Genomic DNA, 15,193 nt, shown 5'->3' with positions numbered 1-15,193 from the left:
TATACAGTACTGGTCAAGTCTGGAAACATTACTATTTTTAATGTTTTTGAAAGAAATCTCTTATGCTCATCAAGCCTGTATTTATTTGATCAAAAATATAGAAAAAAACCCCCAGTAATATTTGTGAAATATTATTACAATTTAAAATAATGGTTTTGTATTTTAATATACTTTAAAATGTAATTTATTTCCGTTATCAAAGATGAATTTTCAGCATCGTTACTCCAGTCTTCAGTGTCACATGATCCTTCAGAAATCATTCTAATATGATGATTTATTATCAATGTTGGAAACAGTTGTGCTGCTTAATATTTTTTTTGTAACTTGTGATACTTTTTTCAGGATTCTTTGATGAATAAAAAGCTAAAAAAAAGAACAGCATTTATTCGAAATAGAAATCTTTTCTATCAACATACATCTTTACTATCACTTTTTATCAATTTAACATCCTTTCTGAGTAAAAGTATACATTTCTTTCAAAAAAAGAAAACATTTCTGACCCCAAACTTTTAAACATTAGTGTATATTGTCACAAATGATTTATGTTTTAAATAAATGCTGTTCTTTTTTAACTTTCGATTCATCAAAAAATTCTGAAAAAAGTATTACAGGTTATAAAAAATATTTAAGCAGCACAACTGTTTCCAACATTGATAATAAATTTAAAATAGTAACATTTTATATTTTCAAAAGTGAAGATGCATTTTGATATAGCCTATATAATAAATAGAGCTAAGGGGAAAACTAGGTTTTTATTTTATATATATATATATATATATATATATATAAACCTAGTTTTCCCTTTAGCTCTATTTATTTAAACAAAAAGTTTCATTTTAAGTGAACTATATATTTGAAGACTCTTTTTTTTATTGTTGAAACATTTTATAAGCCCCATTTTAGTCATATTAAAAGATGCATTTTCATATTATTTTTTCAAATCAAACTTGTTTTTCCTTTAGGTTTAAATTTATTTATTTATGTATTTTATTTTTCTTTGGCTAGTCCTTAAACAAAATAACAAAGAGCTGTTGGTTTTGTAGTCGATGAAACAGCTTTATTATAAGGTCACATAAGGTCCTGACACATTGTTTGGAATGTAAATGTTTATTAACACTTTTTGCAGGATTTTTACCCCAAACTTTCAATAGCAAAACATGACAAAAATTGATATGTAACAATAATAAATAATATGTAAGAAACATAACACATGAGTGCGGTGTGTGATGTTCTCTGTTAGTGTAACAGCAGATGGCAGAAGAACACAAACCCACTGAAGGTCAATTTCAGCACGGATCGTCTGTTTATGAGTGTTCATACACCGTATACCAATGTCCTCTGCTCCGCTAACATTCATATTCATCTTGTGTTGTGGCATCCCTTAAAGTCCCTGAGCGATCTCATCTGCAGGCTTCATCATCTGTTCAGCATCATTTCTAGTGTTCATCAGTATCTGCTGTGTTCATCTGTCGCAGTCACAATAACATCCATCCAGATTCTCATGGCTTCGGCGCTGTGGGCCACGAGGAAAAAGAGCCGCTCGTATGTTTTCACACAGAAGGTGAGACTGGGCCGTGGAGACTGAGAATGACAAAAACACAGTCAGCATGGGAAATACAGAAATGTGTCAGAAACTGTGGTTTTACAATATATGACCATGGGTTACTCTGCCAATTAGTTAAGGTTAAGGTCCTTGTACACTGAGTCCGAATTTTTCGTATTTGTGATTCGGTGGCTCTGATTTGTCAAAACATCATTCAAAATGCTTGCTACGGTTGCGAAAAACGCAGAAAATCGAACCCGATCTGAATTTTTTGATGACGGACGAAAGTTTCGGAGGACGTGATTGACAAAACATGAGGTCGTATTTATTTTTTAACGTGCGGAAATTTCGACAATAATTTCAGACTCCGTGTCCAAGGACCTTTAGAGTTGCAGTTTTGTGTCTATCATTTCAGTCTGGGGTCAGTTTTTCCTCCATATGAGGAGGCGTATGAACTCACTGATGTAGCTGTTCGTAGATGATCGTAATAAACCTCCTCGATGGCCTGAAAGTAAATGACCCCTTTGAGTTTCTTCTCATCTAGTTCTGAGAAAACAACGAAAAGAACATTGAGATTTCAATGAGAAAGCAGCAGATATTCATCAGATTTCAGCTGAAGTGTACTATACACTGGGAATACTTTTAGTGTGACGTGTTAATCCAACGATTCCCAAACTTTTTGTCAGCCAAACCCTGTAGAGATGTCAAATGTTTTTCTTGCAAGATTGTCAATATTTCAATAATTTAAGTACAAATTTGCATGTTCACGGTTCTCTGATGTCGGTTAAAGGTCACATTCAGGGTTATGATAGTCAACTAAAACTATACAAAAAATTGTTACTACTAATAAAACAAACAATAACTGAAATAAAATAAAACATAAAATGTATCTTCTTTTATTTCAGCTAGTTGCCAAAGCAACATTTCTCATTTTCATCTACTTTAACTTGATGTACTAAAATAAGTAAAAAATAAAATTGAAATAAAAATGAATAAAAACTAAATAACAACAACTAATACAATTTCAAAAACAAACATCAAAATTACTAAAACTTACATAAAAATGAATATGAAAAAAAAAAAAATATCACATGCAAGTAAACAGATAAAATATATATATTTTTATTATTTTGTTTCTTTTTTAATGTCAAATCCTTGAGCATTTATTTTGGTGAATATTGGTGAAATGCTGAACTGTTGGAAATTGATGCAAATCTGAATGTAAATTTCCAAATGCAGCCCTATTTGTTTATTATAATGTAACGTTGGGATTTAATAATTATTAGCTTTTTTTCATCAGCTCATGAACCCCCTCTGGAAAACACTGAAAATGCATCCATCTTGTGTTAATGGATGCATTGTTGTAATATCTTCTCTTTTCCTCACCGGTGTAGTATGCCAGTCTTTGGTGGTCCAGATCAAAGATAAACCACCTCCTCCTCCACGTCTTCACTCGACCTCCGCGCTTGGTTAGAAAGCCGCCACACCGCCGGGGAGACAGATTAACTCCCATGCACCCTGTCACGTTATGACCCAGAGACTCCACGTGAGCGCGCAGGTCAAAGTTCGCCGTCAGAGAAAGCGGGACACCCTGCTGTACAGAGTAGAGGAAATAAACAAGATATAAGCACAACTGAAATAAAAATGCTCAGATGGAAACACGCAGCATTTCCTGTGCTGATTGGGGGGGGGGGGGGGGCATTCTACAGATTCAACAGAATGGATTTAAAAGTAGTATAAAGCATATTAAACAGAGTACTCTTAAAGGAATAGTTCACTTTAAAAAGAAAATTGTGTCCTCATTTACTCACTCTCAAATTATTTCAAACCTGTATGAGTTTCTTTCTTCTGTTGAACACAAAACAAGATATTTTGAAGAATGTCGGAAACCAAACAGTTGATGGACCCCAATGCAACATTGACACTATTATTGAACTGAACTGAATCGACATTAAATCCGACTTGAGCTGAATAAGAGGCTGTTCACACAGAACGCATTTTTCCATTCTACTGCGCTACTTTTCCATTATTTTTTCTGTAAACATGCGCTAGATGGACGTGTTTGACCGCTGCGCTCACGTCTTATGTCTTTTGCAGCGTCTCGCGCATGACAGTGCTCTAAATACGCGACACTCAAGTTAAAATAAGTTCAACTTTTAAAAGACGCGTCTCGTGGTTTTCAAAGCAAGAACGTGTTCTGTGTGAACCAGCCCTAATGAAACTGTTGTCTTCTGTAGAGCTACTTTACTGAAATCGAATTTGCTTCATAATTAATTTTGCAACATTAACATGGTTATCTTCCTGTTTATTACTGCAATCTGTGCTATACTTGACAAAGCATCATGTGACTTTAGAAGACTTATAATATAAGTATATATGTATGAGTCAGACTTTGAGTTTGACAGAACAAATCACTGTCCACTTTCAATATATGAAGAGTTTGGTTCCAAAACGAGATAAACGCCATTTAAAAAAAAAAAATTAGTTACTGCAAAAATCAGTATTGTATCTGGTTGGTATTGAAAAGTCAATGTTTAATTTTAAGTAAAATGCGATATCCGCCGTGTTATTCTGTCATGTTTTCTCCCTTTCTTTCCAAACCGTGACAAACGCCAGTCTCCCTTCTCTGCAGAATGCGATATTTCCGCTCTCAACCAATCACAACGCACCATTCCACGCAATGTAAACAGTAACGGCAGCGCCTTAAATACACCCGGCTTCCTAGTTTTTCTTATCTATTTTGTACTTTTCGATCAAAAAAACAAACAAAAAAAATAAATAATTTTGACGGCATTGATGAACCTGTGGTTGTTTCTGCGGTGGGTAAGAAACGTAAGGCATCGAAATCGAATCATTTATGTGAGGAGATTAAGAAGATGAGGCACTCGGGAGGAGGAAAAATGTTTTCAATCTTTACAGCAGAGATGCTCACAAGTCTCTGAGCTAGAGTCCAAGTCAAGTCTCAAGTCTCTGAGCTAGAGTCCAAGTCAAGTCTCAAGTCTTTGAGCTAGAGTCCAAGTCAAGTCTCAAGTCTTTGAGCTAGAGTCCAAGTCAAGTCTCAAGTCTTTGAGCTAGAGTCCAAGTCAAGTCTCAAGTCTCTTGTGGTTATAAGTGTTGCATCACGTACAGCGACCCATCCAGGTTGCTTGGAACACTGCATAGCTTTATATAAGGAATTCAAAGCATGTAATATGTTAGGTTACACTTTATTTCGATAGTCCACTTTAGACATTCTACTAACCATGTACATTTTCAACTACATGTCAACTAACTCTCATTAGAGTATTAGTAGACTGTAAGGTTATGATGTGGGTTCGGGTTTGGAGAACAAGTTGACTTGTAGTTGCCAAGTTACTTATAGTCAGTAGAATATCTGTTGGGGAACCAACAAAATAAGATATTATAATATATAATTAGCAGATATTAAGCAGACAGCCTACTAATACTCTAATGAGAGTTAGTTGACATGCAGCTGCAAAGTTACTTATAGTTAGTAGAATGTATAAAGTGGACTATCAAAATAAAGTGGTACCATATGTTATTATGACTCCTTTATCTATTAGCATACAGTATCAGCTTTGATTTTGGTATATAATCAGTGTAAACAGGCTATTACAACATGACAAAAACACCAAGAATGCTTTACTTTTAGTTAATTTCTTTATTTTGCCTTGTAGCTTGAACATACCAAGACATAAGACCAAATATTGAAAATGATATAACTCACAACACTAAAATTGACACACTCCTATTTAGTGCAAAACATCAGTGTAGCTAAATGCAAATAAACTATTGCATCCAAATGAAATTTTTAACACTACAGTGCACTTCCAAAACATTAAAATGCTCAAAATCTTTAGTGTAAATGTGAAGCAACTGACCAACTTATGGCATGTAACTTGTTAAGAACAAAATGTTTAGAAATAAAAAAATCCAAAGGGTGAGATCAGACTGGTTAACCTTCTCTTCTCTTAACACACTAGGTATGGGCCACAAAACATTTCTGGCTTCTTCTGGCTGCACTGCCTATGCAACTAATCATAGCTTATATACTGTAAGTCAACACATCCCAGACTCTCAAACCAGTGTAACGTTATTATAACTAAATGAAACAGTAACGTTACATGATCAACAATAAACCTGTTTGTAGACAACGGGAAGCCAGCGGCACGTAAATGATTAACGTTACGTTAATCGACGACCACAAGTTTGGCAATTAAACAAACGCTCATTCATATTTCATAAGGAAGACAGTCGGAGTTAACCTCTCGTAACGTTAGGTAGCTAAAGCAATAAGCAAGCTAACGGTAGATGGTCAATGCTGAGCTAAACATGTTTACTCACCTATCAGGGTGCGTTTTCAGATGCCTGATAATAAAATTAGATGTGGTTGAGCCAGAATCTTATATCGTGATACTGCATATTTTGCATTGAGCGCTTCTTTTGAGCGCGTCTTGTTTGAAGTTTTTGAACCCAAAGCTAGCGATGAATGGCTCAGCAGCGGCCGGTGCAGTCGAACTTTTTGTTTGTTATCCTCTCATGTGCGGTCGCGCGCGCGCTGCCAGCAATAGGCCACGTAGTACGTGGTTACGTAGGCAGGTTATAGGTAACGGAGGGAGGGGGATAACAGCGAGCTCATCAGACGTTTCCTAAAAATAAACATTGTTCACGAGTCCCGCAGCTCGAGTCCGAGTCGAGTCTGAAGTCTTTCGAGGACGAGTCTCAAGTCGAGTCTGAAGTCACTGTGTGTGGGACTTAAGTCGCACTCGAGTCCGAGTCTCAAACTCGAGTCCCCATCTCTGCTTTACAGTTCTTAATAAAAATATTATACTAATAAACTTGCGTTGTTGTGTATTTTCAACAGTTTCAATATGAAAAAAAAAAACTTTTATATTGATACAATGGATTAATTGCATTTTGATTTATTTTTTTTAAATGGATTTATTGCATTTTGGGGACAAAAATAATCTGTTTTTATAATAAATCTTTGAAAATCAAAACCTGGATTTAATTTTTTTTTTGTTATTATGACCTACAAATGCTATGTGAAAGTTTGAAACAGAAAATAGTGGTTTTCATCTTTCCACTTTCTTGGTAAAGAAAACACATTTTTACTCAAATTTATCTAAATGGATTTATTGCGTTTTGGAACCAAACTCTTCATATGTAAAACGAAATCATGGATATTCTGCCTCATCTCCATTTGTGTTTCACGAAAGTTAAGAAAATATATGAGGGTGAGTAAATGATGTCAGAATGTGTATTTTATTTCAGTAGTGTCAATCATCAGACGTACCTCGGGCGTCCTGTGCGGTGAGTTCATCTGCAGCCGCTCCTCAGCAAGTGGCTCTAGTTTTGATGTATCCGTGTGTATTTTTAAAGATTGCTGCTCCTTCTGTCTGTGTTGCTCAGCTAACAGCCGCTGACGCTCCTCCTGCATCCACACAAACGGAGACGAGAAACTGCCGTCAGACTGTGTTAGTTTGGATTCCTTTGGAAATATTTTCATTGGTGGAAAAACAAAATATGAACTGGCCAAATTTAGTCAGCAAAATTCAATAGTAACTTTCACTTCATCAAATAATCTCACATAATTCAGATTTCAGCGAATAACCTTGATCAATCAATAATTGTGACAGGCCTATTGGATGAAATGAGTAAATGCAAAGGTAAATGTTTATGGAACTGCTGCACGAACAATTGCGCTGTTGGTCTAAAAATAAGTCATGTGATCATATGCACAGCTGAAGACGAGAGTCAGCATGAGAATTATTGTGATTTTGTTGAAATGATATTAGAAAAACAAACAAACACAAGTCTCTTGTGAGCTCTTTAACACTGATGATGATGTATTTTGCGGTTTTGTATGATTTGCAGTGATCAGTGTTGTTGTGGTTGTGTCGGGTCAGTAACTCACTCTCTCTTTCAGCAGACGTTCCCGCTCTGCTTTGGCCTCTCTGAGTTTCCGTTCGATCTCCACCAAATCCAAGAGGTTCTGAGGGCTGTAAAGGTGAAAGGTCACGTGTTTTGCATTTTACATTTTAAGGAACTCTTAATACTAATGCAATTAATGTCCAATAAAGGCACGTAATTACACGTAATTAATTACATTTTCCCATATTCCGTGACCTAATCTGAAGTGAGAACTATTTATGCTTAATAAAATGTTAACAAAGCATTATCTAACTCTTTACGTATGAGCTAATTAAACAATAAGACTTTGTTAATTACAGTGACAATGAATGAAGTATTTGTACAGTCTACTAATGTATTAACTACAGTTTACAAACTATTAATTAACCATAAACTAATAGTTTGCAAATTATTTATAAGTGCTTTGTTACTGTATACTTATTATAAAGTGTTACCAGATATATATATATATGGTAACACTTTACAATAAGGTTCATTAGTTAACATTAGTTAACTACCTTAGTTAACATGGACTAAGAATGAACAAAACTTCTACAGCATTTATTAATCTTAGTTAATATTAATTTCAACATTTACTAATACTTTAGTAAAATCAAAGGTTGTATTTGTTAACATTAGTTACTGCACTGTGAACTAACATGAACAAACAATGAACAGCTGAATATTTATGAACTAACATTAACAAAGATTAATAAATACAGTAACAAATGTATTGCTCATTGTTAGTACATGTTAGTTAATACATTAACTAATGTTAACTAATGAACCTTATTGTAAAGTGTTACCATATATATATATATATATATATATATATATATTAGGGCTGGCATGTATTATATACTATATTATGCCCCGAAATATATATGAAGTTGTGTATTTAAGTATATCTAACTTTATTCGCATACATTCAGTAGACTCATGTAAAGCAATATATATATCAGGGCTGTCAAATGATTAATCACGATTAATCACATCCAAAATAAAAGTTTGTGTTTACATAATATATGTGGGTGGACTGTGTATAATTATTTTTTATATATAAAAATACACACACATGCATGTATATTTAAGAAAAAAATATTATTTATATATAAAATATTTATATTTATATATAATATAAATTATATATAAATCTATATACAGTATATACATGAAAATATTTATTAAATATATACAAGCATGTGTGTGTATTTATATATATAAAATAATTATACACAGTCCACCCACATATATTATGTAAACAAAAACTTTTATTTTGGATGTGATTAATCGTGATTAATCATTTGACAGCCCTAATATATATATATATTGCTTTACATGAGTCTACTGAATGTATGCGAATAAAGTTAGATATACTTAAATACACAACTTCATATATATTTCGGGGCATAATATAGTATATAATCCATACTAAATTATAATATAGAGATAGAGAAATTAAATTAAAGCCATAATAGTCTAAACATTTTCCCTTCTGGTCAAGCAATGAAATTTCGTGCCAGGTTTGATGTCATTTATTGGTTTACATGCGTCATGAACTAATGACACACTAGTATGTGATTTACTAAATTTAAGTCTGTTTCTCACACAAATCCTTTGACTCAGAACAGAAGACTAGAAGACACGAGTCATATGGACTGTTTTTATGGTACTGTTATGGTGTATTTTGTCCTTTGAAATTCGACAGTCCTGGTCATGGACTATAAATTGTTGTTGTATGGAAACAAGCTACATTAAAATAGTGCTTAATAAATATGGAGCTAGAAATGTGTCTTTATTACATGCGAGAAAATAAATGATCTGAGAAAAAAAAAGAATATTTGAGAGAAAAAGTTTTCATACCAATAGCAAAAAATAATATTTGAGACTAAAAAAAGTTTTGAGAGAAAGTATTTTCTCATAGAACATAAAAAAATATTTATTTGAAATTTTTAAAATTATTTCTGAGAAAAAAAATCTCTCAAAATACTTTGAAAAAAAATCTCAAATATATATTTTTTGCTATCAGTGTGAAAACAATTTCTCTAAAAAAAAAAAGTGTTTCTCTCAAAACACTTTTCTTTGCTCTCGATGCAATTTTTTGCTCTCGTGTCAGGATTTTGCTTTAGCTGTGAAAATTGTGTCATGGGCGGGGCCACGTTCTTTTTTTCCTATTGGAACGTTCCTATTGGCCAGTCGGGTGAGCATCGTCTTGTCTTGGAAGTCGAACAAAATCATTACACCATTGTTGAAACTAAATTAAATGCTCATGAAATGCTTTTTTGCTATCAGTGTGATAACTTTTTCTCTCAGATCATTTATTTCCTCGCATGTAATAAAGACACATTTCTAGCTCCATAAATAAAGCACTAATAATTAAGCTGCATTAAAAAAACTCCTATTATGTTCCAGGCCAGGGTATAAAGTTCACAGAATTCACCCACACGCATTGTTGGAGCCATTATTTTGAATTGTATTTTTTGTTCGTGACACTAGAGGGCGTATGAGTATTTTGAGTATATTTAAGTAAGGTGATAATGAGTTACAGGTGCGCTGATGGAAGGTCAACAAACTTTTTGACCGTGCTGTGTTGAGAGTTGGATTGTGAAAGACAGTGCTCATGCCTAACAGTATGTTTTGAATCAGATATTTTGATTTAGTTTTTATTTTCGTTCTTTTTTGTTGTTTGCAATACCAAATGGACAATAAATGGATTTGGTTTATCCGAAATTTATTCTGAAGGTATGGACAATATTTATTTTATTCAAGACAAAGGCACGCGTCAGAAACAGACTAATGAAACCATCTGCGTCCCTACATTAAGTCAAAAAGTTTGACCGAAGGAGCCTGAATGAGCCTTGTATCGACATCGACTGGAACAGATCGAATTGGACGACTACAGGAAAAGTCAGCGGATCTGAAGTCGGATGATGCTCATTCATGACAGTTTTGTTGGATTATTTTTTGTGGATTATTATTATTGCGTGGGATTGAACGCCGCGGATTTCGAAGGACTACAAGCCCGCACGTGCTAAACGAAGAGAATACAGAGCACACGAACAGCAAAGGCTTCAGCGTTTGTGGAACTGAGGTATGAAAGCGCTTTCACTTGAACTTGAGTCAAATGACTATATATAAAACAGTGTGCACACATACAAAGACAAATCCAATGCGCATTGGTGGTAAAAAAAAAAAAAAAAAAAAAAAAAAAAAGAGGGGTTTGTGAAACGAAGAACGGAACTGTTTGTGAAATGCTTAATTGTTTTTGTTAATGTTTACACTTTAAGATGATGTTTATGATGTAAAATATGCAGTTAGTAAAGGTTTAAAAATGGCGGATGAAAGTGAGTTTCCTGGTTCTGAAATTGAGCAAGATGGGGCTCAGACGCAGAAAGCAGAGGATGAACATGTTGAATTGTCTATACGAAAACGAGAGGTTAAGCTTACTGCAAAAGGGTTATTGGCAAAACTCGATATTTTACAGAAACAAAGAAAGTCAAAATTTGACAAAGCATCCCAACTAAAAAAGACAATACAAGAGTTAATGGGTAATAGAGAATATGAAAATGAGGTCAAAGGTATGTTTGAAAAGTTTAAAACACAATGCAAAGAAGCAAAAGAAGCACACGAATCTTTGATTGCTTTATTGCCCGATGAAGAGAAAGACCGGCATGAAACATGGTTCAAAGCAAAAATGTTATGGGTTGTGGAATTCAGCACTATGGTATATAATTGGTGTGAGAAGCTACAGGAGGAATGTGATCATGCTGCAAGCGAAATTGAACCCAAGGATAGCATTTCAAATGTTGAAACACGGGTTAGTGGTCGCACTTCTCACAAGAGCAACCGTCACAGTTCGCGCTCCAGCAAATCTAATGCCTCTGTGCAACTGGTATGCATTCAACTTGAAGCAGAAAAAGCCGCTCTTGTCGCTCAAGCAGAGTCTTTAAAAGCTAAGCATGATATTGAGCAACAGTTGGAAATGTTACAGAAGCGTAAGGAACGAACAGATATTGATGCAAAAATCGCCGCATCCAATGCAAAGATATCTGTGCTCAGGACTTATGAACAACGAGCAAACAGCATCGCATCAGATGGGATGGAATCCTATGTCAACAAACAGGCAAAACAAGCAACTGCATCTCTTCAGCCAGATGTTGAGAGACAGTCAAGGACTATATTGCAAAGCAGCATAGGTGCTACCTCACAACCAACATCATCTCATTTACAGCAACCTGCATCTTCAAGACCCAGAATAGCCACTTCAGTAGATGATAGAAGGTCTGATTTCACACAGAGTATGTTTCAAAAACATCAAGAAATAACGGAGTTGTTAGTACAGCAGCAAAAGTCTCAACAGTTACCACCACGTGATATTCCAGTGTTTGAAGGGGATCCATTGCAATTCAGTTTGTTCACTAAAGCTTTTAAACACTGTGTGGAGGAAAAAACGAATAACAAAGGTGATTGCTTGTATTTCCTTGAAAGATACACAAGAGGGCGCCCAAGAGAAATTGTTCGAAGCTGTATGAATATGGCACCGGAAAGAGGTTATGATACAGCTAAAACTATGCTTAAACGGCAGTTTGGAGAAGATTATTTTGTTTCTGCTGCATATATGGAGAAGGTGCTTGGATGGCCCATGATCAGGTATGAAGATACCACAGCTCTTCAAGATTATGCACTCTTTTTACGTGGGTGTTGCAATGCTATGGCAGATCTACAGTATATGCAAGAACTGGACATGCCAACAAACATGAGAGCAGTAATTCTAAAGCTTCCATTTAAACTCAGAGAAAAATGGAGAACAGCTGCATGTGATATCATGGAAAGACAGAAAAGAAGAGCCCAATTTAGTGATGTTGTCAACTTCGTTGAATACCAAGTTAAAATCATTTCTGATCCAATATTTGGGTCTATTCAACATGTAGAGATGAGAACAACTGGTAAACCGAAGGATGTCTACAAATGGAAGTCACAATTCCAGTCAAAGCCAAAGTTAAAAGGGGATAGTTTTGCTACCAATGTTACCAATGTTAACAAACCCATTGTTGGTGAAATCCAAAGGGTAAATGCTGAACATCCAAGCAGGCAATTCAAGAGTAACTCCACTTGTTTGTTTTGTTCACAAGGTCATTCTTTGGAGCAATGTAAAGAGTTTGAGAAGAAGAAACATAGGGAAAAGGTAAACTTTATAAAGGAAAAAGCTGTCTGTTTTGGTTGCTTGCATGTTGGACACATGAGCAAAGAATGTAAAAGGCGCTTAACTTGCAAAGTGTGCAACCAGAAACATCCCAGTGTTCTTCACATTTATTTGAAGGAGTTCAAAGTTGATAAAGCTGTCAACACAAACCATGAACAGAATGTAGAACCAACTATCAACAATACACTTGTATCTGCCCAAACGTGTGGTCATATTGGGGCCGGGAGTAGCAGTGGTATCTTACCTATCCTTCCAGTCCAAGTAAAGTCTGCAAGGGGCAACAAAATTGTTCAAACCTACGCGTTTCTGGACACAGGCAGTACCTCTACCTTTTGTTCAGAAAGTTTAATGAGGAAGCTGCACCTGAATGGACGAAAGACAAATATTTGTTTGCTTACCATGAGTCCCAAAACAACAGTCTCAAGCTATGTGGTGAACAACTTGGAGATTTCAAGTCTTGATGGTAATACATTTTATGAATTGCCAGAAGTGTACACACAGAAACAAATGCCCGTAAACCAAGCCAACATGGTAAATCGGGAAGACCTAACTAAATGGCCATATCTTGATGGTATTCAAATTCCGCACATTCAGGCTGAAGTGGAGTTATTGATAGGTACCAACGCCTCCAAATTACTCGAACCGTGGGAAGTAGTAAATAGTCAGGGAGATGGTCCCTATGCCATACGTACCCTATTGGGGTGGGTCGTCAATGGTTCTCTAGGCAGTTATCAAAATGAACAACATACTGCTAGAGTAAACAGGATCTCTGTTGAAACATTGGAGTTGCTATTGGAAAAGCAATACCAGCATGATTTCAATGAAAAAGTGTCAGAGGACAAAGAAGAAATGTCTAGAGAGGAGGTAAAGTTCATGGAAATCATGGAGAAATCTGTGAGCTTCAAGGATGGACATTATAGTTTGAAACTGCCTTTCAAAAACAAAGATGTTATAATGTCTAACAATCTTAACATTGCCAAACAGCGTCTTGTGGGGATAAAAAGAAAGTTTGAAAAGAATGTTAAGTTTCAACAAGAATATACAGACTTTGTCAACGATATGGTTATCCAAGGCTATGCTGAGAAAGTGCCAGAGCATCAATTGGATAGATCTGACGGTAAAGTTTGGTACATTCCACATCATGGTGTGTACCACCCTCGTAAAGGCAAGTTACGTGTGGTATTTGACTGTGGAGCAAAATACCAAGGCACATCTTTAAACGATCAACTACTGCAAGGCCCAAACCTCACAAGCTCTTTAATTGGAGTTCTTCTGAGGTTCAGACAAGAACTTGTTGCTTTCATGACTGACATTAGAGCAATGTTTTACCAGGTCAAAGTGGCAGAAGGCGGCAAAGACTTTCTGCGCTTCTTGTGGTGGCCAGGTGGAGATGTTACACAGGATGTTGCTGTCTTCCGAATGACTGTTCATATTTTTGGAGCAGTTTCATCCCCAAGTTGTGCGTGTTTCGCTCTGAGAAGAACTGCAAAAGACAATCAACACTGCTTTAAAGAAGAAGTAATTGACACTGTGTATAATAACTTCTACATGGATGATTGCTTACGAAGCTTATCTACAGAGTATGAAGCAATCCAGGCGGTCAAAGACCTGACCACGCTATGTCAAAAGGGAGGCTTCCATCTAACACAATGGGTCAGTAACAGCCGTAAGGTCTTACAGTCCATTACAGAAAAAGATAGATCCAAGAATCTAACTGAGCTCAACTTGGATCGAGACCAACTACCAGTAGAAAGGGCCTTAGGACTTCAATGGTGCGTACAGACTGACACCTTCAATTTCAGAACTGTTTGCAAAGAAAGAATGCCAACTAGACGTGGAATATTGTCAGTGATCAGTTCAGTGTATGATCCTTTAGGATATCTTGCACCACTGACACTTCCAGTCAAACTCATCCTCCAGGAGTTGTGCAGAACAAACTATAACTGGGATGATGAGATTCCCAAAGTTCTTGAACAAAGGTGGGTTAAATGGATTTCTGACTTGGATCAGTTAAGTACTTTTAATGTTGACAGATGTTTGAAACCATGTGATTTTGGACAGCCGGTTAGTGCCCAACTACACCATTTTTCAGACGCCAGTGGAACTGGATATGGATCTGTGACCTACTTGAGGCTACAGAATTGTAACAATGCTGTTCATGTTTCCTTTTTGCTTGGCAAAGCCAGGGTGGCACCTCTAAAACCAGTTACCATTCCGCGTTTGGAGCTGACCGCTGCAGTCCTAGCCATTGGCATTGACAAAATGCTCCGAGAAGAACTTCAGCTTCAACTGGAAAATTCTTGTTTTTGGACTGATAGCACATCAGTCCTGAAGTATATAAGAAATGAAAACAAGAGATTCCGTACCTTCGTGGCAAATAGGATTTCTGTCATCAGAGAAGCTTCAAATGTGACACAGTGGAGGTATATTCATACTTCACAAAACCCGGCAGATGATGCGTCCAGGGGAATGACTGTACAACAGCTAACAACCAATAAAAGATGGTTAAATGGACCTAAGTTTCTAAGAGAACC

The 15,193-nt window shown here is 35.8% G+C and overlaps 1 protein-coding gene across 2 annotated transcripts in view; it reads right to left on the bottom strand.

The window, feature by feature from the left end:
• Positions 1 to 1,088: 1,088 nt before the first annotated feature.
• Positions 1,089 to 15,193, bottom strand: part of phldb3 (pleckstrin homology-like domain, family B, member 3) — a 34,035-nt gene continuing 19,930 nt past the window's right edge. Inside the window, exons 12-16 of one of the 2 annotated variants that reach the window (XM_056259483.1) lie at positions 7,461 to 7,545; positions 6,840 to 7,034; positions 2,930 to 3,137; positions 2,004 to 2,089; positions 1,089 to 1,581 (exon numbers count right to left, since the gene is read on the bottom strand). In XM_056259483.1, the coding sequence (XP_056115458.1) occupies positions 1,447 to 1,581; positions 2,004 to 2,089; positions 2,930 to 3,137; positions 6,840 to 7,034; positions 7,461 to 7,545 (709 nt within the window). In that variant the 3' untranslated portion in view covers positions 1,089 to 1,446. The remainder of the gene's footprint in view (positions 1,582 to 2,003; positions 2,090 to 2,929; positions 3,138 to 6,839; positions 7,035 to 7,460; positions 7,546 to 15,193) is intronic. The other variant, XM_056259484.1, reaches the window with a different exon arrangement.

Source organism: Rhinichthys klamathensis, unplaced genomic scaffold (genome assembly GCF_029890125.1).
Source record: "Rhinichthys klamathensis goyatoka isolate OS25496 unplaced genomic scaffold, OSU_Roscu_1.1 h1tg000168l_1, whole genome shotgun sequence".
Classification (NCBI taxonomy): Eukaryota; Metazoa; Chordata; class Actinopteri; order Cypriniformes; family Leuciscidae; genus Rhinichthys; species Rhinichthys klamathensis.
The sequence above is the reverse complement of the archived record's forward strand: the minus strand, read 5'-3'. Positions and strand labels throughout refer to the sequence as shown.